The sequence below is a fragment of the Microtus oregoni genome, unplaced genomic scaffold (genome assembly GCF_018167655.1).
Source record: "Microtus oregoni isolate MIOR12 unplaced genomic scaffold, Mior012 000037F_ref0000500, whole genome shotgun sequence".
Classification (NCBI taxonomy): Eukaryota; Metazoa; Chordata; class Mammalia; order Rodentia; family Cricetidae; genus Microtus; species Microtus oregoni.
Genome location: NW_024543096.1, coordinates 16955708 through 16982434, shown reverse-complemented (window position 1 = coordinate 16982434; position 26727 = coordinate 16955708). Strand labels below are relative to the sequence as shown.

The following is a 26727-nucleotide window of genomic DNA, read 5'->3' as shown; positions in this document are numbered from 1 at the left end:
TATGGGTTAGAATCCCTATTCATTTCTATGGAATTCTCCACATACACCTAGAACAATGGCCTTTTAGGAATGACTAACATTAAGGCTGTAAGTCTCGAAGAAGCTCACCTGCCTAGGCACTTATCCTAAATGAGTGAGTTATTCTTTTACCTCAGCAACAACCTGTCTGCAAAACCTAATGTCTGCAAAGGTGATAACCTTTGAGGCCCGATGTTGGCTAATCACCTCCGAGAAACACAGACTGCCAGAGAATTATGCAGGTAAAGGCCATGCATTCCCTTCTTGTGTGATCTACAGCACACCTTAGAGCCCCACTTTGATGACCTTTGTGGTTTCCATTCATCAGCCTTCTTTCTGTTTTAGAACTCAGGACATCAACCGCTGGTTGGGTCCTATGTAGGTCTCAGCTTAGGTGTCACCATTGAAGGAATGTCTCTGGCCACCAAGTTTTATGTTGCCTTTACCACAGTCAGAACTGTTCAGCCACATTCCTAAATTTTGCTTTCTTGATAGCACTGAGATGTATCATAATTGATCTTACTTATGTGTGTGTTCTTCTGTCCCTGCAAACACCAGAAACTTCATCTGTTACTTATCTCTTTACATTCAGTGCCAAGACTAGACCTGAAACAAAGGAGGGAAAGCTTCCATCAAAATCTGCTGACTCAGCCCCCACATTGTGTGCCTAAGAGGCCCCACGAAATTATAATGTTTGTGTAAAGCTTTCCAAGGAGACATGGTTTAGTCTTCCTGGAACTCAGCATGTAACAGAACTTTGTTGCCCCACCCCCTAAGAAGAGTAAGAAAGGAAATTCCCGGGAAGCATGCTGCCCACAGCAGAACAGGGTTAAGGAGGAAGGGAATCTTAATCAGAGACAGAAAAGATATCAGCCTTTTAAACAAAAATAATTTGGATTAGGAAATGGAAACAGCCTACTGCATTGTCCCAACTTAGATATTTGCTGCCTCTTGATGAATCATCAAAGGGACGCCACATACTGAGGACATTTGGCACAGAATGTTCAGACTCAAGATGAGTATCTGAAGTGCTGTTGAGGAACCTAGCCGCTTTTATTTATAAATACTTCTTTTCTCAAAATTTTCTTCAGGGTATAGAAATCGTTACCCTTGAAAAATACTAATTTTAAAAATGTATTTCATCTGATAAATATAGTTCAAGTACTAAAGGTTTATTTTACACTATAAAACAATTCTGCCCATGGCTTCCTGTGTCTGCCCTTTGCTAGATCTCAAGTTCAACTCCAGGAAATTTCATTGGTTCCGACTTTTAAATTCAGATGACAATGTGAAGTCATGAGAAACAACTCGATGAATGAGCCTTCCAGAAATCGTACGTCGTGAGCCATATTTTTGTCATTGATGATTCAACATGAATTAACTGAACTTTCTGAGCTCCCACCGTGGAAGATGAAGCTTGTGCTCCTCTGAATTGTCAGAGTCCAAATAGCTGTGTTCTAGTTCTCCTGTTTTAGCTAGATCTTCTCTTTTCCTAAGGCTCGGTTATTCTTTTCCTCTCTATTCTAATGGTAGAGCCATGGCTTTTAAATCAGTATGGAACATTAATGAGTCTCTTTAACGTTCCATTTTTAGGAATCGGATAGAAAATGCTCCATTGGACAGCAATCATAGATCCCCTAGGAACACTGATGTGGAAATAGCTCATCTGACCTAGGCAGCATTGGGAGAAAACTAATTTTTTCTTTTTTTATATTTATTTATTTATTATGTCTACAATATTCTGTCTGTGTACATGTCTGTAGGCCAGAAGAGGAGAAAACTATTTTAATGGGTTACGCTCACCATCACCATCTACCACAGTCCTTGGTGAACTCAAATGCTATTTGAAAATCTATTCAATAAACTATTAGACAAGTTGGCCTAGAGTTCCCTAGGCCATGCAAGCGATTAGGAGTAAATACACCCAGTGACCAAGGATGGTCAGTTACAATGAGGTCTTCTCAAATTAATGGTAGGAGGTTGATGAGCTAAGAGGAGTATCTAATGGCATGAGAACTACTGTCTCCCAGAGCTGCTTACAAAAATAGGTGACCAAGTTTCCCAGACCTTCCTAGTTCCAAAAAGAGAAACCAGAAGAGTGGGTTTTAAATGGCCCACAGGTATCTGCTTCTACTTTAAGTATAGTGTGTTTTATTTCTTTGGAGATAAACTATAACTGAAGCTCCATGTTTGTCAATCTGTTTAAGACAAGAAACTGTAATTTTGAAATGAAGATATATGTGTTTGTGATTACAAAGTAAAGTATATATACCAGATCATCTGCTCGGGTACTGTGAACTCTCTCCTACCCCCCAAGTTGTCATGTGATAGTGTCAGTACCTCTTTTTAGACACTCTAGAAAAAGAACAATGAAGTCCAAAGCCTTTTCAGATTACATATTACTGTCATTAGTCAAACATTCAATATATGGGAGGAGTTTGAGAAGAAGGGCAGGAGCAATACAGATGCAGTGATGATTATGCATGACATCCTCCACAAAATATAAAATTCAAAGAATCTAGTGTCTATATACGTGCAGCCTTTGTAGTTAGCTCTTTATTATCAATTGTTAGAATTTAAGTACAGTCAATGGCGTGTCCATTATGTAGTTGTTCAATAAAGATAGGTAGATGGCAATTGTAGAACTTGTTTCTGGCCTTAGCAAAACTGTGTGTGTCAACACACAAGCTATCTCATCTGTTAACCTCACACAGCCTCAACTCAAAATGATGCTGGGTTTCCAATCTTCTTGCCATCTCTCCTCCACTGGCATCTTCTAGTGAATATTGCCCCTGTGCTGCACACTCGCTGGCCTGCTCTGCTGCCAACTCCCACACCACAGCCACGGAAACAGAGGTGGGGGAAGGGTTGGGGGAACACTTTCATGATATCACTTAAGAATGGTCTCTAATCTAACAAGGACTCTATCATGACAACCACACTCCAACTGTCAAAGAATAGACTCCAGTCGGAAAGAAGCCTGCGTGTGCAAATCTCAAGTTTCATTTCTTCAGATTACATTTTTAGAAAGACAAAAATAAAACTTCACAAGAGTCACTGGAAAATGCCTTTCAGGTCTGACTGCCTTTTTGGTTAGTAACAATCAAATTTTGTTTTAACAAAAGTCATACATACCTACAAACTATCAAAGCACCTTCAACATTTATTATTTGCTTTTGCAACTTAGAGTAACAAGAGCCATAAAATATTATTTACCTAATCTTCTTAAGTGAAAAAGTCAAGTCCTAGGAAAAGCACAGTAGGAAATTCTCTTAGTAGATACACGATGAGTTTATTTATTAATTCATGTTTTATGTTTAGAAATAATTATGAATTTATCAAATTTTACAATGTATAATGAATATTGTAAATAGAAAAATGTTCATATAAGCCTTGTGTCATATTTGCCAGGAAATATCAAAGTTATAGAAACTATGACTATATGGCTAGCAAGTATAACTTTTAAAACTATATAATGTATTCATTAAAATGTTATCCATTTTTGGAAAAGATCTAAATACTTATTATATACATGTTTATGTGTTTATATAAATTTTACTTACATCTATATGTGTATGTATGCACACATATAAAAATTTTTTACAATATAATAACAAAAAGATGAATTCAATTTTAAAATTGAGAAAAAAAATGTTCAATGAACCTTTATCTAAAGAAAGTATACAGAAGTCCTCAACAAGCTTAGCAGTTAGAAGAATACAAATTAAAACCCCAGTTAAGTACCGCTGGTTATGGACACTGCAGTATTCTCCATAATAGCCAATAGATGTAAACAACCCAAACGTTTACCAAATCAGTGGGTGAAGGGCTGAGTAGACTGACACACACACACACACACACACACACACACATGCATACATATACACAATAGAATAGTACTTAAACATAGAAGTAGCTTTGCAAACCACAATATGAAGGAGTAGTGAGGCAAACCAAATGGAAGAGGCTAAACAAGGGGCTATTGTATATTTCCCATATGCAGAACGTCCAGAATAGGTAATTCCCAAAAGGCAGGATTTTGATTGGTGGTTGTCAAAGAGTTTGGAGGGAAAGGGGATGAAACACTGCTTGCGGGATGTGAGTTTTTATTTTGGAATGATGTGAGTTGACAGATGGCAGAGGTGTTGGTTAAAAGCGGTAAATCCATTGCTCAACTCGCTTTAAAGGGTAGAATTCTTATGCAAATCTCACCTCACCTAGGTAATTTTAATAAGCTATATTTTATATTATCTCAATCTTCAGCATAAACAATCCACAAGAACTTTCAGGTCATCTCTCTACAGGAGAGAATCTGCTGTAGGAAGAAGTGTATTCTGCATAGTTCCTGGGTATTTGGCTCTTTAATGCTATGGAGATACCAATTTTGATCCATTCTTCTTGCTAGTATACAAACAACAAACACGCAAGCAAACAGAAACCACTTTCCTTTACAATAAGAGAAGTTAAGGTTTAAGTTCTACTTACTTTAATCACACCTCTGCTGAAAGCTGTGGCTCTCAACCTTCCTAATGCTAAGAACATTTAATATGGTTCTTCATGTTGTAGAGACGCCCAACCATAAAATTATTTCATACCTACTTCATAACTCTAATTTTGCTACTGTTATGAATCATAATAGGAATATCCAATATGTAGGGTATCTGATATGTGACCCCCCCCCATGGAGTCATGACCCACAGGTTGAGAAACACAGAAATAAAGCTAAAAAGAAACTAATATTCATCCCAATTTCCTTTCATCTCACAACCATGTTTTATACTCTCTGAGCAGTCAGAGGAATTGAGCATGGCAGGTAAAAGAAACTCACTTTTCAGATTTCTGCATTATAGTTTTTAAACTCCCCCTCACTCTTCCAAAGAGACTTTTGCACACCCAACCTTGTCCTGCCCCTAACCGCCACTGCCTTCAGTTTAGACTATAGAAACCGGAACTTCAATCCTAAGTGCTTCTAATGCCCTCCTTGAAATCTTCAGCTATTGAAGACAAAAAAAACAATCAAACATGTGTACCAAATATTGTGATTCAGGTAACTAAAAACAAAACCTCCTCTGTTGCTTGGGAGAGGGTTTGGAATTTTCTCAGAAAGGTGAACATTGAGGAAACTCATAACCTAAAATTTCTGCCCCTAGTTATTTTCACAAAATAATTTAAGATATATCCATGCCAGATCTTGTCCACAAATGTTCAACATGGCTTAATTCATAATAGTTAAAAAGTAGAAGCAAACCAAATGCCCATCAAACAAGAAATGAGGACATGAAACACCATAGTGTGCATACACTGGTCTATTATTCAGCCATAAAAAAATGAATTGCTGGCTCCTGCTATAATATGGATGAACCTTAAGTCAAAAGATGTCAGACATTATCGGATACTTGAGATCAGTTCTAGTAGTGTGGAATGTGAGGAGAAAGGATGGAAATAGAAAACACTATCCTGAGTGAGGTATCCCAGTCCCCAAAAAGATGAACATGGGATGTACTCACTCATAACTGGTTTCTAGCCATAAATGAAGGACATTGAGCATATAAGTTGTGATCCTAGAAAAGCTAAATAAGAAGGTGAACCCAAAGAAAAACATAGTCATCTGCCTGGATATGGGAAGTAGACAAGACTGCAGGGCAAAACCTGGGAACTTGGGGATGAGGTGGCATGGGGCTAAGGGGAAATGGGGCAAGAAACGTGAGAAGAGGAGAATGGGGGGAGCTTGGGGGAATGGGATGGCTGGGATACAGGAAGGGTGGGCACGGGAGCAGAGAAATATATAGCCTAATTAAGGGAGCCATCTTAGGGTTGGCAAGAGACTGGACTCTAGAGGGGCTCACAGGTGTCCAGGGAGATGTCCCCAGCTAGTACCTTGAGCAACTGAGGAGAGGGAACCTGAAATGACCCTATCTTATAGCCATACTGATGAATATCTTGCATATCACCTTAGAACCTTTATCTGGCGATGGATCGAGATAGAGACAGAGACCCAAATTGGAGCACCGGACTGAGCTCTTAAGATCCAAATGAGGAGCAGAGGAGGGAGAACATGAGCAAGGAAGTCAGGACCACGAGGGGTGCACCCACCCTCTGTGACAGTGGAACTGATCTATTGGGAGCTCACCAAGGTCAGCTGGACTGGGACTGAATAAGCATGGGATGAAACCGGACTTTCTGAATGTGGCGGACAATGAAGGCTGATGAGAAGCCAAGGACAATGGCACTAGGTTTTGATCCTAATACATGAACTGGCTTTGTGGGAGCCTAGCCTGTTTGGATGCTCACCTTCCTGGTCCTGGATAGAAGTGGGAGGACCTTGGATTTCCCGCAGGGCAGGGAATCTGGACTGCTCTTCATTCTTGAGAGGGAGGGGGAATGGAGTCGCGGGGGGGGGGGGGGGGGGGGGGGGGAGAAGGGGAGGGGAGTGGAAGGAGGGGGCGATGTGTGCGAGGAGGGGGAGGAAAATGGGAAAGTTTTCTTTTTTTGCAACAACTAAAAAAAAATAAAATAAACAAAAAAAAAGAGAGAGAAAGACGAAAGACAATATAGTCTGGCAATAGTCAAAGGCCCGAGAGAGGACAAGAAAGCAGATGCCGAAGAACACGGGCCTGCTTCTTTGAATGATAACCATGTTCCCAGGGCAGAATGGCCAGACAATTCCCTGAGTGTCCAAATGGCACTTCCCTGTAGCCACTGTGTAACACTTAAAGATCTTGCACTTGGCTTTCTGACATCTGTGAGTGGATTTAGACCTAGAATAGACCGTAAGCAGCCGAATGGCTACACAGAATAAATGGCAGCTATTTCTATTCCTAGGGATTTGCTTCTCATTCATCAACCGAAAGAAAAAGCCTGCCCTAAGTCATTGGGAACATTTCACATTCCACTCCAATTATTACCATTTAAAAGACCTGGCCTACGTCTGCGTGTCTATTTTAATTCAGGTGAAAAACAAAAATAAATTCAGCAAACATGATGTCTTGGTGTTGTGTGCTGGCCACTAGAATGAATATTACATTTTGCAACAAAATGTTCATTCAAACGTGCTTTCAAATTTATCATTTTTAATTTAATGTTTTGATCAATGACAACTGTTCTATATGATATAGTTATTGAGGACAATAAAATGTTGGATCAGATTTCTAAGTAAAACCATAGATGCAGATACTCAGTGCAGTACCTTGAAGCTATGACAAAGGGGTCCAGAAAGACATGTAGGAGTCGTAGTTGTTGGTTTCATGTTGGCTGGGCTTGTGGGAAAGGATGCTGATGAGCACAGAGCAGACAGAAGAGAAGGCAGAAGAGTTTCTCCTCAACTATAGGAAGAGCCAACAGTTCATATCCCATTGTGGTCTATCAAAAGGATTTTGACTGAAATGGAAAGGGATTCTTACTGAGATAGAAGTGAGAGATCAGCCTCTATGTTTCCAGCAACAGAGTAGCAAAGAAGGGTCCTTCCAAGGGACCCATCAGCCAACGATGGTTAGGACTTCAGTCCTAGACGTGACGTTGACCACAGAACAAATGACTTCAGTAGTTCTTTATGAAATGAAAACATACAAAATCACTTTCCAGGTTTGAAAAAAATAAAACAACTAAATGATAAACTGAACTCAAATAAACAAAGCTCTATTTAAATTCGGGCAAGGGGCTATGGCTTTATACAACGTCCTCCATCGCTTTAAGGCTCCGCGGCACCAGAAAGCTGGGCCCATCTTCACAATCCATCTGATTACATGTGACTTGGCGACGCTGAGCAAGTCCCAGGCGGGGGCAAAGCTGATTACAAAGCGCAATGAATAGACAACAGTGTTGATGACTTCATTTTACATGTTCGCATGCATGCTTTTAGTATTCAGATCTCAAATGTTACATTTTCTAATGGCTGAAGTTACTTCCTTTCCGAGAAGACATTGAAAATGACAATGTTTTAATTGGTTCACATTAGAGACTCTGAGAAGCTTGAAGAGAAAAAAAAACTTTCCAGATGAGCAAGAGGTTGGATAAATGTAATGACATATGGTTTGTTTTTTTATAGCTACAATATGCAAAAAATAGTAGCAGCATAGCACATGTATTCAATGAGATATATGTATTTATACACATAAACATATATTCTGCTTATACATTATGAAATAAGGTTCTTTTGTACAAATGTGATTTTTTTTGTTTTCTTTTTCTTTCTTGTTCCCTTTAGGAATAAAAATAACAACTGAAACTTAGAACAATTTTAAACATCTCATTATACAGGGTATCTTACAAAAGATAAAAATCAACGACTGCTAAGCCATGATGCCACACGGTCCCCTGCACGGATGGTAAGTAAGTTGTCTACAGGGTCTCAGAGCCTCGGGGCAAGAAACTGTCCATCCATCTTATTAGGGAGCCTCCCATCCTCCACAGGCATCCTCCAAATCTTTCCAGATGGACGATCATGAACTGATTCCTAAATATCTCTCAGGAAGGGTATTCTCACATCCTCTCACATCACTTAGAAACCCCCTGGAAACTCTTTTCTTGCTGTTTCTTCATCCCTTAGGCCACTAGGCCACTCATGACATAAATATTTCTCTCAAATATCACACATACTTTTTTAATCATTGAATCATATTTTGACAAATCCCTTCCTACAGAAAAGAGAATTCTTACCCATATATGTATGGTTCTTTGCCACCAGGTGCCTCAGAATGCCATGCATTTTACCTCATTTCTGCTCAGTGCCTGAGAGGGCAAGCTCTCGATTCCCCAAACAATTGGTATATTGGTGCTTATGTCCCACTCCTAACAAGCAGCTATCGTAGTTTTATTTTAACTGCTTGGTATGGAAAATGTCATGCATATGCTATGTAAGTAGATCCATCCACATAATACATTCCATATGTTCATCACTCACCTGAACGTTACCAGTGCTGCCTGAGATGTTATCTATGCCTCCACCTACCCTTACACGTGTGTGTGTGTGTGTGTGTGTGTGTGTGTCTGTAAAATTTACAAAACTTGAAATCACTAACTTTGGCTTGGATCTTTTGACATTTATTGCAATAAAGAATTTTTCTTCTTATCAGAAAGTTCTATTCAAGATAACTTCTCTGGATCTCTTCCAAAAAATAGCCAAAGTTCGGGCCCTTCATAAAACTTCAGTTTTGAACCAGGTGGTTGTGGCACACACCTCTAATCCCAAGACTCCGGAGGCAAAGACAGGCAGATCTCAGTGAGTTCAAGGTCAGCCTGGTCTACAGAGCGAGTTCCAGGATAGGCTCCAAAGCTACAGAGAAACCCTGTCTCGAAAAACCAAAATAAATAAATAAAGCAAAAAGTATCTTCTGCCTGTGTTTGAACTTGCACATCTAGATCCACACAGGATGGCACTGACATTTGTGTGCCCAGCCTCTTTTCCTGTGCACATTGAATATGTAATTGATCTACATTGTTATGTGTAAACATTGTTGGTGCCTTGTTTTTGAGTAGTATTCAACTGTATGAATTTATGTCACAATTTATCAATTATTTCTCTTGTTAATGGATCTTTCAATTATTTTAATTAATAACTAAGATAAATAAAACTTCTTTCAACATTTACTACAAGCCTTCCTCTTCCTAATGTGGTTGTACTATTACTCCTTGTAGGCTGAATTTTATTGTTGTTTTGTGTAACAGTTTGAACCAAATAGTCAAAGAATAATAACTGTCGTGTAATGAGATGATTTCCTCATGCCCTACCTCTGACCACTGTACAGCCCCACACTGTATCCTACAGACAGGTAAACTTTCATCAATAGCTCATGGGTTCCTCCAGCTTTAATGCAATTATGAGTAAATAAACTTGTATTTTTTTCTCCTTGTAACATAAAAAAGTAGTCTGATATGTAGTTATTCAATGCTTCTGTCTGTTTCAATTAACAATCTCTCTTGGAATCTTTTGCATTGATAAATAGAGACCACCTGCACTGTTTGTAGACGATGCTATATGGATGGTTCCTCAGATAATTGCTAACATGTGCTTATGCAAAATGCAACAGTAGAGCCTTCCACACATCATTACAAGTATATGCGGCATCAGTCGTGCAATTAAATTTCAAAATGGTGCTTTAATCTTGCTGGGTCAGGGTTCCTAGGTATTGATAACTTTTTAAACATTAAAACTCATCCCCCAAAGGAGGACATAACACATTGTATTCTGCAAACAATACAATATATCCCTCCCTCCTGTAAACTTGCTGCCAGAATGCACTATGAACCATTCCCAAATATTTAAATCTCAATATCCTCAGGAGCTGTCAAAAATCAGTGCACAGCAACCTCACACCCACATGACTTCTGGTAAAGTCCTTAGCAAGACGAGCTATATAATTTGTACAAAGTGTGGAGCCTTGTTAATAAGACTCTCAAGACAGTAAAACAGAGGAATTAAGACAAGCATTGGGCCTTCTAAACATGTAGGTATGTGTACCCGCATAGATTGAAAACACGTGGAAGTTGTCCTTTATTCTAAGCCTCAGAAAAATAACACTAAAATTTCACTAATTATGTACCTTGTTTTATCTTAAACACTGATGTAAAAATCTTTCTTTACATTTCATAAGATAACCATTTATTACAGATAACTAAAACCAACCTTCCAGGAAGGCAAATCATATCTATCAATACAGAATGCTACAGGCAACCAAAGGTCTCCATGTTACCACCAATAGAACAATTCTAGGTGACACCCTCCCAAACACAGAGCTACTCTGTTTCAAGGCAAACTTTTTAATATTAATCTCAGGCATACATATCTACTTCTTTTCTTTCCCAACATCTAAATGTTTCAACAATTGCAATGATGGGAATTGAAGGCAAAGTAGAGATGGATGTTAAAGCTATCATTGGATCTGCTGCACACTAAATTGAGTTTAATAATTGTCTTAGCACCTACATTTTCTCATAACAAAAATGCCTTTTAAGAAGCTGATTTGATTCTCCTAGCACATCGAGGAAGAGAAGTGTACTATACAGAATGCCCCTGGCTTATCATAAGACTTATCTTCATGGTGTCCATGGTGTCCTTACCTCCATGAGCCAGAATTAGTAGGTTGGAGGTAGAGTTAGAGAAATTTTCCTTGGGAAAAAAAAAAAACTGGGATGATTACTTCTAACATAACAGAAGGCAAATAAGGGACAAAGAAGAGAAGCACAATGTGGTGAGCTATCGCAAGATTCTGGTGCTATAATTTTGGCTTTTAGACATCTTAGACATCCTCTGCAGAACTCCCTGCTATGAGTGCTTCACAAACTGATACTATCTGCAAAGGGAAAAGAGAGAGAGAAACTAGGAGAAGAGGAAATGGGGAGGGAAATGGACAACAGAATAAAAGGAGTGACACACATTTAATAAAGGTGCGGCTGTCGTGCACCTGAAGGTCGTAGCCATAAAGAGCAATTTCATCTGTGCTAAACCGTCCCACATGGTCAAGCTCATCACTACGTTTGGGTTACTTCTACTGGACCCTGAGCTGGACGTCATTCTCTGCTCTTTCACCCCATCTGCTGGTTCTGCCAAGAGCTGTCCTGGGATCAGCCAGCAGCACCAATGAGAGAGTGAGATGGACGATTTATTCAGCTGTGCTTTTCAGCCTCACCTGCCTGTAGGTTTCCTTAGGGACCTTGATAAAATGCAGATTCTGATTCTGCAAATCAGATCTGGGCCATGAGCCTTTTCCATTTTTAATAGGGTCTCATATATGTTGATATTTGGACCTCCCTCTAGGTTCCAGGGCTCTGCATCATCAATAGAGACTAGCACAAAACCCCTCAGTAATGTCTCCCAACTGACATGGAGCCTGATACCTGTTTCTGAATGTATACCGACATCCTCCAGTTAATTTAATGTACTTACTGAAGAATTAAGTTCATTCAGAGTACTTCTCCAGTTGCATCCATGGTCTGTTTCCATGTAAGTCATAAAGCATGGAGCTGACACATTGGGATACTGAGATCTAGCTGGCAAATGCTGTGGTGATATTGTCATGTAGAATATGAGTTTTACTTTAGAGAAATGCTTAACCACTGTTCTCTTCTTCCAAGTATGCAATAGAGTCACAAAGAGAATGTGTGGCTTGACCAAAGTCACACAGCTTATTGATGACAGCGGAAGGAAAAATCTTTTTATAATTGCAGGAGTTTCGTGCTGTCTGTTAGTACATCCTGGTTATTTTCCATGTTCTATTTCCTTCTGTTGAAATGACCAGAATTGTATCTGCTGTATACTATAATTAGTAAGGCCCTATATACATATCGGAAGTTGGAAACTGTAACAGCCTGCAACCCATCTCAAAAGTTCCCCTAACATAGCTTTCTTTTGTATTCTATTGCCCCCACCCCTTCTCAATAAAACTAGATTTAAAACCTTTAGCCTCATGCACCTTGGATATTCTCATTTTTGCATTCTCCTGTGTCTCATTAATATGGTGCTCATTACATTTTAATTGACATTTAAAAAGTCCCCACAAAAAGAACACAAATTTATTCCATATAATGTGGACGAGAGGTTTATTGATACATGTGGGCTAGTGAGTTATTTGTTTGCCTAGATGAATGATCAATCCATTATTCAGGAACTCGTGATGGCCAAATAGCAAGCCAAAGGACTACAAGACCCTCAAACGAGACTCGGCTTATTTGACGTCAAAATTCCCTTCAGAGAGCGTAAGTGGTTTTTCATGTCGGACGGTAGATTTCCAAACTGCCCTTTCCATTCCCAAACAGAAGGGCACAAGAGTAAATAAAAAGTTTCCGGGTCTTTGAGTCTCAACCCAGTATCAGCCGGGGAAGGCAGATGAGCAAAGCGAGTGGGCGAGTGAAATCATTTGAACAAAACCCCATTACTTACAGATGAGAAATTTATATTGTCAGCACAATATCTGCGAGGCTAAACAGCCCGGAGAATATATAAAAGCACGGCACCCTGGTGCAGAAGTGCAGAGCTTGGGCAGAGAACACCTCCGAAGTTCCCAAGTGGGTTCCCTTCATCGGCACCTGCTCTCGGCTCAGTCACACAAGGTAAGAGGCGAACTGCGCGGCTGTGAACTGAAGCCTGTTTGGAGGAAGTTGGGCAGCTAAGTATTTTTAAGTATTATGAATGAAAATATTGATTTTTCATCTTTTACCTTATTGATAGAAATATGACGGACATGATTTAGATAAAAATGTTATTGACTAGACTTATACCTACTTTGACATAATGAATCCGCAAATTACTTAGAGAAATAATGTAGGCATAAAATAGAAAGAAAAAAACAAAGATTCAGACCGATGCACTTGTTACAATGAGAACAGCATATTCAAATAAGTAAACACTGTGAAAAATAAATATTTTTTCCCTTGGATTTGATAGATGTACGCACTACTTTGAACAGAAGGGGATTTTTAATTTCACAAGGAAAGTATGTATTATGAGACCAAAACAGCAATTTCTTTATCAATTAAAAACTCTTGTTTTCCAAAAGAAGATATTCGATACCATCTTTCAAATATCCAAATTTCTAATAATCATTTCAAACCATCAAGGTCTATGCATCAACCCTTGCAAATAAACGCTGGTATCCTTGGTGCAGAAAACAAGCATCTTCGATGATGGCATTTCTTTGTAGGTTATAAACTAGCAGCTATTTACAACATTCTGAGGACCTATGATTGTAAATAAAATCCAAAGTAGCTACATCTGGAATGGAATCCTGTACCTCTCTTTAGGAAAACAAATCAGATATTCTGAAGTCCCTATTTGACTTCATATACAAAAAGCTCCAGGTCACAAATGCCAGCAACAATCAACCATCAAGCAGAGGGTGTTTGAACACACTCTAGGGACTCCTTATGAAAGGGGACAAGGAAGGAGAAAGTATTTATGTATCCTACAACACCATTATATTCTAGGAAAGTAATATGATCTTTTCTCTCCTACAAATAGATTATTATTTTCTAAGACTTTTTATAGGGGGTAGTACTGTGGCTATAGTTTCCCTTCGATTCTTATTGGAAAATTGTGGTAGTTTTCTTTGTTGTTTATTTTTTTCAAAAATATCACATTCTCTATTTACACTAGCAAAAACAGGAGAGAGGTAAATGCAGATTCCTTACTGAATAAAATTTTGATGTTAAAATAATATGCTTAATCATCAACAATAGTATTAAACTGACTAATTAATCGTATTATGTCTCCTCACAATTTTGTTGACTTTCAAAAAGTGAGCTATACCAAGAGAATCCTTTGGGTTGCATCAGAAGACATACGTTCTCAGAGTGTTACCTGCTCTAATTGTGCCCCTGATAAACATGACCAGGGTTATCGGAAAACCCTCAGGGACTTTGGGTTGAAGGAATTCTCTAGGACTCAGTTGGCATTGTTCAGTCTTTACAAGAGGCTTTCCAATACTGTTATAACCCTAAAGGGGAGTGCTTGCTTTAACTCTTCAGTATTATAAAAAGATGTGACCAGTGAGAGGCATTATCAAAAACATTACCTGAAAATAGAACAGGCTTCTAAAAATTTGCCAACTGTTTAAGCTAAAGCAATGAAATGTGCCAAAGTCATCTGATGTTGATGATCAAGAAGCATGAATGCCTAGTTTCTTTTACGTTGCTTTGTCTGATTGGCCAGCTCATCTATGAGGATTTTTTTTTTATATTTCAGAACATTACCACGGCAGGTATGACATTCTCTGTTTTACTGCCAAAGACAGATAGTAAATATGGCTGAGATGCTAAAGAAAAGATTGATGTTCTAAAATGATAATATTTGTAAAAATCCTTATTCCTAACCAAATGTCATTTGCTAAAAATACTCATTTGATTTATTTATGGAGAAGTATAATGAAACTTGGGCTGAAATTCCCACTTCTCAAAAATAAAACGCTGGAGTTCGAAAGTGGCAGAGAGCAGCCTTGACACATAGTGGACTCAAGGTTTCAATTCAGAAAACACAAGAGCTTACTCCATAGAGGCATCCTTGGTACACATTCATGTGTGTCTCCATCCTCATCATCACACACTTGGTATCTTTTGGCTTCATGGGGTATCTGTTTTTGACAAACAGACAAGAAACCAGGTGTATGCTACAGAGAGACCTATAGTGTCATTAGTGGGAAATGTCATTTCCCAGACTGAGCCTCATTACCAGATAACCCAGAGACTTCTGGGACTTCAAAAGCAAGCATTAATTTTCCCCAGGATACAAATCTTTAATTTCTTAGTTGTGATTGTTCAAGTTGCCAGGAGCATTAGTTCTTATTGCAAATTGCTTGTCTTTAAAATGATTTTTTTCTTTTAATTTAGAACAGGTCAAAGCACCCTAAAATACCTCAAATCTGTTGGCCGCTTTATAATTACAAAGTCTAGACCAAGTTACACTATTTAAAATATAAATGAATAATACATCTGAACCGACAGCTGGTATGCCAAGTTGTAGCCCGAGGCAGCTTTAAGATGGTTGAAATGCAGTATAATGTAAATGCTTGGAAGTGAAGGACGATTAATTGAAAGCCAGACTGATAGTGAAGGGGGTGGTGTTACGGATAAGGTGCCACTCAGGCTAACCATATGCAGCGTATCATCCTCAGAGGGTATTTTAAATGTTTATTGTGGACACTTTTTTATTTCAAGTCTGGAAGCCAGCCTTCTAAACATTAACAGAACTGTCCTACATTAATGAAAAAGCCTAATAGTAGAACATATCCTTTGTGTGATTTTTTTTTTTTGCTTATCAAAATTCATGGAGAGATATATTCTACTTGAAGTTAAGGTGGAATTGAAACTATAGGCAGAATGAAATTGGCAGGATAACCTTTTTCTGTGGATAATCTTTACTTAGTCAAAAGTGAACTCATCTGAACTGCCTGCTCCCCTGTCATCCCCCTACCCCCTACCCTGTGCTCCAACAGGCAGGAAAAAAAATGAAGAACATTTACATTGTGGCTGGATTTTTTATAATGCTGGTGCACGGCAGCTGGCAGCATTCCCTTCCGGACACGGAGGAGAAACCCAGGTACTCACCTGTAGACTCCACCTAGCCTGTCAATGTGGTTAGAACAAAGTTTGGAGAGCTGAGGTTGGTGAGGAGGGTCTCAGTGGTTCAGAGGTATGGCCTCCCTGCACAGTTTTGAAATACGGAAGGCACAGTGATAAGAAAGGGCGGGTTTTTCTCAAATACAGAGGAGAGTGTATATTCATCATGAAAATGGGAAACGATAGTCCTTTGGAGTCTTCAGGCGGTTTTGCAAGCACTCATTACTCACACACGACAAACTACATTGTTTTAAATATTTCAGCTTAAGCTCCTCTTTTATGTCCTTGAAACTAATATCAGTCTTTGCTAATTGTAAAAAGCATACATGTCTAAAATGCAAAATGTTAAAATTATGCAAAATTTTTAAGTATTCAAATTTCTACTATCCAAAAGAAACCCACAACAATTCAGAATATATAAAAATATATTGTGTTGCTTTCCTGGATTCTAAAAACTTTTAAAATAAGTCTTTAATTAAAATAGCATTATATCAGTTTCTCCTCACCCTTTCCCCAAGCCCCTCCCCTCTACCTGTTACAAACTATACAAATATCCCTCAGTTTATATGGCCATAAGTCATGGTTTCCTCTTGGAATTATACTGTTAACTTTCTCTTTTATTATAATATTCTTTACATATATTATATATAAGAGCTGAATACTTTTCACTTCATAAATATATGATATTTATCTAGCTGTTCATCTTCTATTGGTCATTTAAGAAGTTTTAAAATTTTTCCATAAAGGAAATTACAAGTCAGGAGTTTCCACATGCACTTTGCCCCACATTTCTTAATACTTTCTGGGGTGATAACAATATATCTCTGGCAATGGGATTATTGTGTCAAAGGGTTTGGGTGACTTTAAACCAGAGTTATACAAAGATCTTACTGATTTGCCTTCCAGACGCGTTCTGGAAGTTCATGCCACTTCCCATAACCAGTAGAGGAATATTTTATCCTCTCTAATATTTAGTAATTTTAATTCAATGAGTAAAAATAGTATATCATTTGTGGTTATTACACTGATATTCCTGTATATTTACCATGCCAACCAGTTACATAGGACTATCCACCAGGAATTTTCAAACTAGCAGATGGTGTTTTTTTGTCCCTTTCTCCAATCTTTAGCTACCGTATAACTAAGTAATTGAGCTATTTTTTTTTAACATTAGTATGTGCAAGACAAAATTGGGGGCATAGATCTGCTGCCCAAACAAATGATTTCAGAGTCTTAAACTTTTAAAATATTCAAGTCACTGCTCTCCTCTGTCATATTAGCATAATCATGAGTAGATTAATTAGTTGAAAAGATTTGTTTCATCCTGTTTGAGAAACCTGTTGCTAGAATTCAAAATAAGTATCTTCCAATACAATGAAGCTGTCCTCATAAGCAGCTGAAGTCCCTCTCAGGTCCCTTAGAAATTAAAGTGTCTGCAGAAGCATCAACCTCACTACTGCAAGGGGCCTTCTAGTTGGCAGTGAGGGATCCTCTCAATAAGCCTGCTTATAGAGTATATACTCAGGGAGTATTTACCCTTAGGGTCCTTGCTCCTGGACTATTATTTATGCTACTTAATCATGGCTGCTTGCAGATCATTCCCAGCTTCCCAGACAGAGCCGCTGCAGGACCCTGACCAGATAAACGAAGACAAGCGCCATTCACAGGGCACATTCACCAGTGACTACAGCAAATACCTGGACTCCCGCCGTGCCCAAGATTTTGTGCAGTGGCTGATGAACACCAAGAGGAACAGGTAGGAGTCTAAATCTGTTCCCCATATTGTAGATAAATGCATATCAAGAAGTTCTCCTAACTCTGAGGTTATCATGCTCATTAAATAGGCTTATTTGATTTGGATGATTTTGAGGCTATGGGTACTACCCTTTATTACAACTCTCATGATTCGCTTCTTCAATTTCCTTATCTACACACCAATATAACATAGACATTTTATTATCACAAACAAACACTAGTCTTAGCAATATTTCTTCTCATCTATTTTACCTTCAAATTGGAAACTAACTTTTGGGGACCTGCTAGGTTGGAAAGTTAATTCTTACTTAAAGTTAGAGCAAATTCAATGTGCCTTTGTGGGGTTCAAGCCAATGACTATAATCACATTAAGATTATCCCATAGCTGAGTTGATCATCGGTAAAGTATGAAAATAGATGCATTCTTTCTCTTGTAAAATAAAATCCAAGACATGCATTTAAAATTACAGCCTAGCTAGTGGCAGAGCGTAAAGAGAGAAGGCAGCAAACAGGAACACAAACCCATCATAAGGCATACATTTTAATGTTGGATTTTGTTTGAGGAGTGTTGGGGGCTTTGCTACTCCTAGGCTACTGGAGAAAATTATCCACAAGAGTTTCACAGAGATTGTGGAATTTCACAATTTCTTTGGAGGATGGCCCACTTGGGAAAGGGAGTTATGCATACCAAGTAGCTGAAGAAATCTAAAAACCAGGAAAAGGACATGGATGTGTCTGGGTGGGATGAAAGGGGAGGAAGAGGGAATGAGAAGAGGTGACAGTGCATAGATAACCTTAAAGCAGAGAGTCCAGCAGCCATGAAGATAGCCATAGTGGTCAGAGTATGCTTGAGGAGCTACCGAGTCCCTGCCAATGATTATAGGTAAGATGTCTGAACTATGAGAAAACACAAATTAATAGAGTTGAAAACAATTGTTCTCATCCTCATAGTGGGGATCTGAACCTCATAATGGGAATGATGCAACATGCAAAAATAGCACAAGGCCACCTATAACCTTGGCTGTCTATTCATCTATGATGGACTTTCCAAGGGCAATGCACAGCCAGCAAGCAGTTCCTTCTGGCTCCCCCAGGTCCCTGAACACACTGACAGGGGATAAAAGCACACCTCCACTCCTTTCCTGCTGGTTCATGTATTTTCTTTAATTCGTTATCAAATAGTTCTTATCGTAATGATTCAAAACCATCCCTTGTTTGCCCTTAAATCCGTTAGCTAACTCTGACTGGATGTTCATTACTAACAGGTTCCTAATCTGGTTTTAAGTTGCATTGCCTAGTGGACAGCCTACCTGCTCTTAGGATAAAGCAAAACCTAAAGGAAGCTTTAACAACCAATGACATGAGGAAGCAGAGAGGGTAGAGATGACACCCTGGAAAAGGGAAGGACGTTTTAGCCCCTCATTAGACTTTTCTCACTAATTTTCTATCCAGATCATTGATGCAACTTCAGAATAATCATCCAGCCACCCTCACCTCCCAAACTCCTCTGCCATCTTGCCATGAGCCTGAAGTTCCCACCGCTTCTCAGGGAGGGCCACCCTGCCGAGGAGACAGAGCTTCAATTTAACCTCCCCATTTCTTTCAGGAACAACATTGCCAAACGTCATGATGAGTTTGAGAGGCATGCTGAAGGGACCTTTACCAGCGATGTGAGCTCTTACTTGGAAGGCCAGGCAGCAAAGGAATTCATTGCTTGGCTGGTGAAAGGCAGGGGACGGCGAGAGTAAGTCTCGGGTTTCTTTCCTGATGCCTTTCCTTAATGCAGAAATCTGGGGGGGGGGGGGGGGGGGGAACAAATTATTCGATGAAAATTTTTTAAAAATTGTACTGAAAACGTAGGAGCATTTCAATATTTAATAAATGGTCATAGTCTGACCTGGAGTTCCATATTTGTTCAACTAATATTCATGTGTTAGTTAGATACTAAAACGTGTAGAGACATTGATCACATCTAACCATGTATTTAGCTTTTATAGGGCCATCATATAGATAGCCTTGCAATGTTCGAGGTGAAAAATAAGAGCAAGTTCTTTAGCTACATGCTTAGACCTTAAGCATACATAGATGCTGAAGCATCTCATTTTCCTGTGACCATTTTGATTTGCATTTGAAATGGAAGCGGGAGAAAGTTTACGTTGGACTCTAATTTTTCAGCAGAATTAAAACATGCTTTCTGAGAAAGATTAAAATGGGAAGGAGGCTGATGTGTAAGCACAGACCATCATATCTCTGTACCCAGTGGTGCATCTTGATGGATATCCATCAATCTGTAACAGATACCCAAAATTCCACTGTGGCAAATGAGTACCAAAACCAAATAAAACCACAGACGAAGTTTTAATCCCTTACACTTTGCAAGGCTGCTTTCACAGTCACTGGTTCTACGGGGCCCAAGGCATCTGTGGTGAATCAGAGAAATGATTAGTTTAAACAATGGCGTCTGTGTTGCCAACTAATGAAACTACTTAAGGCAACCATGAATTGTTGAAAAGGGGCATGAAGCTACATAAGCTTGCTTTCGCGTTCAAGGTCTAAAGCCTTCTGCCTCTGAATGGTCTCTGCTTTGTGTGGGTTTCTATGAGGGGTTTTTAATCAAAACCCTCAAATACAACTCTCATACTTCACCAAAGATCAGCAACCCACAAGGATTTACTTAAGATAATCAAGCACTAACATCAAACCCGCTCTTCTTAGCTTCCCAGAGGAAGTCACCATTGTAGAAGAACTCGGCCGCAGACATGCTGACGGCTCCTTCTCTGACGAGATGAACACGATTCTCGATAATCTTGCCACTAGAGACTTCATCAACTGGCTGATTCAGACCAAAATCACTGACAAGTAAGTGTTTTTCAGTTCATCCTGAAGTGTATCAAAACTTTCATAAATGTAGGTTAAACAGCCATTAGTTGTTCCGCCGTGCAGAAGCATCTTGTGTAATCCATATGATGAACACTGAAGTCACTTAAGAGTGCCATCCTATTAATCCCAGCACTCGGGAGGCAGAGACAGGCGGATCTCTGTGAGTTCGAGACCAGCCTGGTCTACAAGAGCTAGTTCCAGGACAGGCTCCAAAACCACAGAGAAACCCTGTCTCAAAAAACAAACAAACAAACAAACAAAAAAAAAAAAAAAAAGAGTGCCATCCTATTTAACTTTCCCTTGACATTTCTATCCACTTTTACATTCACAAAGCATTCTCTGGGTGACTGTGATAAACAAAGCACCAGCAACCTCAATATGAATGAAATATGGAGAAGAATTAAGTCATCACATACTAATACCACATTAAGATGCTATAAGTTTGGCACTTGAATAAAATGTCATTATATGTGGCATTGTTTATTTAGTTTAAAAGCCCAGCTGTGTGCCAGAATGCAGCTCAGTGGGTACAGGGCTTGCCAAGCATATGCAGGGTCCTTGACTCAGTCTCCAGCATTGAGAAAGAAAAAAACAAGAAAGAAAGACATAGGTAAAGGCACAAATAAAAAAAATCATATCAAAATGTCATTTATTGGTAAACCTTAATTTTCATAACTATTTATAAATAGTGTTTTGGTATAGTTTAAAGAATTCTTAAATGAAAATAAATTCAAGTAAAAATGTTGAGGAATTTACTGGTAAAGAGATGGCTAAACAATGTTTATTAAATGACATTAACTTATTTCCTGAATAAATTAATTACAGCATGTGGTTATTATAATCATTCTAAACAATGCTTTTTATTTTTTCCATAGGAAATAAGTATGTCACCCTTCACAAGCATCTTCACAACATCGCCAGCCGGCCACTTGGGATGTAGATTTTAAGTTCTATATGTTTAAGAGTTATATTCTGAAGCCGTATTGCTTTATGTGTGGGTGAACACACTTCCCTTTAGCATTGTGTAGCTAAAAAATTGTAAATGAAATAAAGTATTTCCAGGATGTTGATAAAATAAAAACTTTACAATAAGAAAGTACTGGGTTCTCATATTTTCTTCTCATTTTAAAGTTCTCACCTGTTCATGTGTAGCCGCGAGATTTCTCTTGTGTGATATAAATCATGACAGTCACGACACCTGCATTGTAACAACAGAAGACATGACAGCCTGGTGGCCGCAGTGGTGAAGCTGGAGAGGGGACTTCTTCCTTGAGTCCTTTATCATAAATGCACTCAGCTTTCAATGTATCAAGGATAGATTTAAATAAAAATCCCATCCTTCTTTACTGTCGTCTCCTTTCTCTAAGTCCCTCCTTCCGAGCACCCATTCCTACTTAGCTGGTGACCCATAACCCAAATCTAATGTAAGGAGCAACTTCATGCGTTGAACGACTGTGCAGTACTCTACCGTGCTGTACTAACATTGAACAATCCATCCATCATAGAAAAAAATTATGTATGTTTCATTTTGATAAAAAAATGTCATCAGGTGGTATTAGACTCAAAAGTCAAAACTTTCCTGGGGCCAAATAGCCACATCCACTTTTGGAAATCAGGTGCCTCCCAGTTTAATATTTATGCATTTACACACATGCACGCCCCAGTGCATACCTGCTTATCCTCATTCACCCTGCCTGTATACTCACACATCTAGGCACTTGCTTCTGGTCCACTCACATACTTGTCTGCCTGACACCAGCAGATAGCTGAGCTTTTCCACAATATCCCATTTCCTGCTCTCCCAGTTCTACTGTGGTCAGTGTCCTGACTGACCCTGATGACGCCTGGCCTGCCAGAGCTTTCCTCTTGCACCATGGCAACCTCTATGTCTCCATCTCCACAGCACTGAAGTGTGGTAGACTTACGACCTAATAAGATTCCAAAGTTGGCGGTAAGGTAATGTACTTGTGTAATTGATCTGCAGCTGTAGATTTGGAGAAAAACCTCTGACTTTCACTTACTCGTGTATGGCACACAATAGAAAATTTCTCCTGACTTAGAAACGATTAGACCACAGTTATCTGAATGAGGTTAGAGCTGGCGGAAGGTTCCCAAGAAGTCATTTAACTCCTTTGGGTTCAAGTTTCTCATGAAAAAAAAAAAAAAGATTAAAGCAATCTAATCACTGTTGTATCTCCATTTTTCAACGCTCTGTATTTGCTTTACATTGAGGCCTCAGTGATAGTAGGATCATAAAATGGCTGTCATATTAGTGCTCAGGGCAGGAAGCTGCATCTGTCTTTGGCTTCTCCAAAACCAGAACCATCCCTTTCTCCTCCAAAGCATCTCACAGTGAGAGGCTCACATGCTATATAACCACAGACTCAAAGTTGGGTTTCTGTCTGTTTCCATGCATGTTTGTTTAACAGAAGATGTCTGTGTTGGTGGTGAAAGTGTTCCACTGGTAGGAATAAGGAACGATACTTTTCCGCAGTTCTAGCAAAAGGAGCTCAAAGCAATGCAATGACAACACCGTGATTTCTTTTATGAAAATTATCGACTTGCGATCCTTTGTGCCCACAGATGACCTAATCGGCTCCATGTAAAATGTGTGTGTGTGTGTGTGTGTGCTTTATAAAAATAATAGTGTTTTGTAATAAATATACGTGCTCTCCAAACCCTGGAGAGTAGAGAGCATTTTTGTGTGTGTTCTAGTTAGGCCACAGCCTTCAGAACCACACAGTACACTCATATAGAAAAGAAGGGTTGATTACAATAAACTTTGACACATGGCTATAGTAAAAAGAAGAGGAATCAGTGTGAAGGTCACCAGGAATCAAGCCCAAAAGACTGCAAGTGATTACAATCAGATACTATGAATTTGCCCTTAAGATCCAGAGGCAAATAATAAAGGATAATGAAAAATAAATCATTGAGCCATGTAATATAAAACAATCTTGAATAGATCAGTTGTTGTGTGTACATATAAAATAGCACAGAAGTTCTCTCAGCATCAGACAAATGAGAATCGAAGGAGAAAGAAGGGATGTGAGGGCACGTCAAAATCCTGCTATGATTTGTCATGAAAATTTAGATGATTAATATCTCTACATCTAATTGCACCCTGCTCATGTCTATAAAGCAGAAACTATGTGCAGACTTTGGGAGAAAATATGAGACACCACAATTATAGATGCCTATGCTTTCTGGTCTGAGGTGGAGCACAAGTTAAGAAATAGAAGATGAGCAATGTAACCAGAAAGATTTTACAGGTCTAGATTGAACTACAAATTCTGATGGGAAAAGACACACGCTCTGCGAGAATACATGGAACATGCACAAACGTCGCCCACACACAGAGTAAAAGAAAAAGGAAGCCTCCGCGATTAAACAGCTCTTTTGAGGACAACAGAATGCCACCATAGCCAGAAAGGATCATCTCTTTCAAAAGCCTTTGTACCTGCCCACTAAAATAAACAATACAGGCAGCCCTTGAAACAAGTAGATGAAGAACAAATTTCAAAGAGCTATGAGAAAAATAAAACTGAAAAGAAATGAAAGATAAAACTGAGTGTGCCAATAAAGACAAAACAGCGAGATAGAAAACGAGCAGACCCGTGACTAACTCAACAAGTCCTTTGAAGGGACTGCTCACCAGAACAGACAAACACGGAAACCGCCACCCCACCCCACCCCACCCCAACCCGTTTTATTAAGGAGAAGGGTCAAAAACCAAATGAAAAGGAACAATTGGGAAATCACTACCAAAGAAAATCATTTTTGTTTTCAAATTTTGAATTTCACTGAACAACTTGTCATTATTAGATTTTAAAATGTGGCTCTTGTTTTAAGACGGGATCTCATTGTGTCCCAGGCTGGCCTCAAACTCTATGTAGCTGAGGATGCCCTTGGTCTGTGTCTACAAAGTGCTGGAGTTCCCCTAGCCTGTGCCATCTTACCTAGATAGTGAGATGCGGGACAAACTCCGGGCCTCATGCATGCTAAGCCAGCACTCCTCTGCTAAGCTCTCCCCGGTCCCATGTAATCAATACATCTTTTGATATTGGCGGGGGGAGGGGAGAGAATCTCTTGAAACTTGGGCTGGCCTTTAATACCCTGTTTAGTCAAGGATGGCTTTGAACTTTTAATCCTCCTGCATCTGGCTTCAGGGTGCCTGAATTAAAGGTGTGCGCCACCGCGCTGGATTTATGACAGGTTTGGAATGGAACCCAGGGTTCTACTCTAAAATTGAGCTACATCTCAGGCTCTATTTAAAAATTTAGAATGAAAAATACTCTTTATAGGAAAATATAACTTGACAATGTAACCACAAATATTGAAGAACAATCTAAAGTGTTCATTTTCTACTGAAAAAAAAAATAAAAATTTAAACCTCTTCCCTAGGCATGCTTGCAATCCCAACACATGGGAAACTGAGACAGTAATATTGCATAGTTTGAATCTAACCAGGACTTTGCAGCAAAACACTCACTATCTCTGTGTAGAAAGGATGAAAATGTTCCTCAACCAAATGTTTTAATAGTAATTTATACTTAATCTTGAATATTAGATAACTCAATCATAAGTAAGATTGTCTAGAAAACTGAAAGAGAAAAGGTATTAACTCATTTTCAGAAATGAGTATAACGTCAAGACCAAACTGTGAGAATAAATTGTGCTTGAATTTTCTAAATGATCTGGATTTATAAAATTGATGCAATTAAATTAAATACTAAATAGTACATTAAAAGTAGTATGTCTTGACCAGGAAGAATTGTGATATCAATGTAAAATGGTTTTATATTTTTAAATTCTTTAACATAATTTATTATATTAATAGATTCAAAAAATGCAATAGCATCTCCACAAGTAGCAAAATCAGGGGGCGATATTAAACTCACAGCCCCCTCCCCATGAGACAATAATCAACAGATATTTCTCAGGCTATTAAAACATATTTTAGCTTAGAGTTTCCAGCTAGCGGGAAGCATTGGATGAGTCCTCCATAGAGTCGCAAACGAGGGAAAGATGCTTGTTATTTTGACTGCTACTTAATGTTGTTTTAGAGGTGTTACAAACATAGCTTAACAAGAGCAAGTACACAATTTAAGGAAAAGAATATAGTGGAAATAAATCCACTGAAGAATATATCTGTGTAGCAGGAAAAACTGCAATAAAAGAGTCAATGGGGAAAATACTGCAAACAGAGAGACAATTTAGATATTGGAGGAACATAAAATATTCTAATTAATAACCTCCAGCAAGAAAGGAAACAGAGAACACAATGATCATTATACTATGTTATATTATATTATATTATATTATATTATATTATATTATATTATGTTATGTTATAATGTGGTAGTTGTGCTCTACAACAAGACCATAAATACAGAACTATTATTCCTATCAGGAATGCAGATTTAATTTCTCACAAGTCTCTGCTAACATTCTTGTCAACTAAATACCATTTTCCTTATCTATGTTTGTGCCAATTTCCTTGGGAAACAAGCCATCTTCATCACCACTGAAACCTGGTTCTCCCACATAACCCTTCTCCTGCATAGCTCTCAGCAGATATTTAATTTTTTTTTCTTTTGCATCTGCAGTCTCTTGCTAGTAGAGCCTGCCTCCTTCGCCTTCAGTGCTCAGCATTTCCCAGAAACACGTGAGGCAGCCAGTGCTATCCAAGAAAGGGTTGACAATTTCTTGATCCTGAGAAATGGGACTTCCCGGTTCATAACTTTCCATTGTGGAACAACGCTTTCTAGCATGCTGCTTTTCAAACAGTTAGCAGTCATTTCAGGAATCCACATACACAGCCACTTGTTGCGATTAGGAGCGCGGACAGTAATGTTTCAGCCCGTCATGCTTGCCCAGCATCATAAACAGAGGCATAACCAACAACACAAACTACCAAGTGTTATCGCTTATAAAGACATGGTGATGGTGGGGACCGATCCCACGAGGGGCAGCTGTGGTAATGGGGCAGGTCACCCGGAGGCCTCTGCGGGTCCCCTTGGTGGGTGG

The 26727-nt window shown here is 38.9% G+C and overlaps 1 protein-coding gene across 2 annotated transcripts; it reads left to right on the top strand.

The window, feature by feature from the left end:
• The first annotated feature begins 12988 nt into the window (after positions 1-12988).
• Positions 12989-21982, top strand: Gcg (glucagon). Of its 2 annotated transcripts, XM_041631651.1 has the most exons (6): positions 12989-13062; positions 15939-16042; positions 17657-17818; positions 19424-19561; positions 20533-20676; positions 21573-21982. In XM_041631651.1, exons 2-6 carry the CDS (start codon positions 15951-15953, stop codon positions 21577-21579), a joined length of 543 nt encoding a protein of 180 aa, XP_041487585.1. In that variant the 5' UTR covers positions 12989-13062; positions 15939-15950; the 3' UTR covers positions 21580-21982. The 2 variants fall into 2 exon arrangements, with proteins under 2 accessions (XP_041487585.1, XP_041487586.1); XM_041631652.1 differs by lacking the exon at positions 21573-21982 and having other exon boundaries at positions 20533-20680.
• Positions 21983-26727: the final 4745 nt, after the last annotated feature.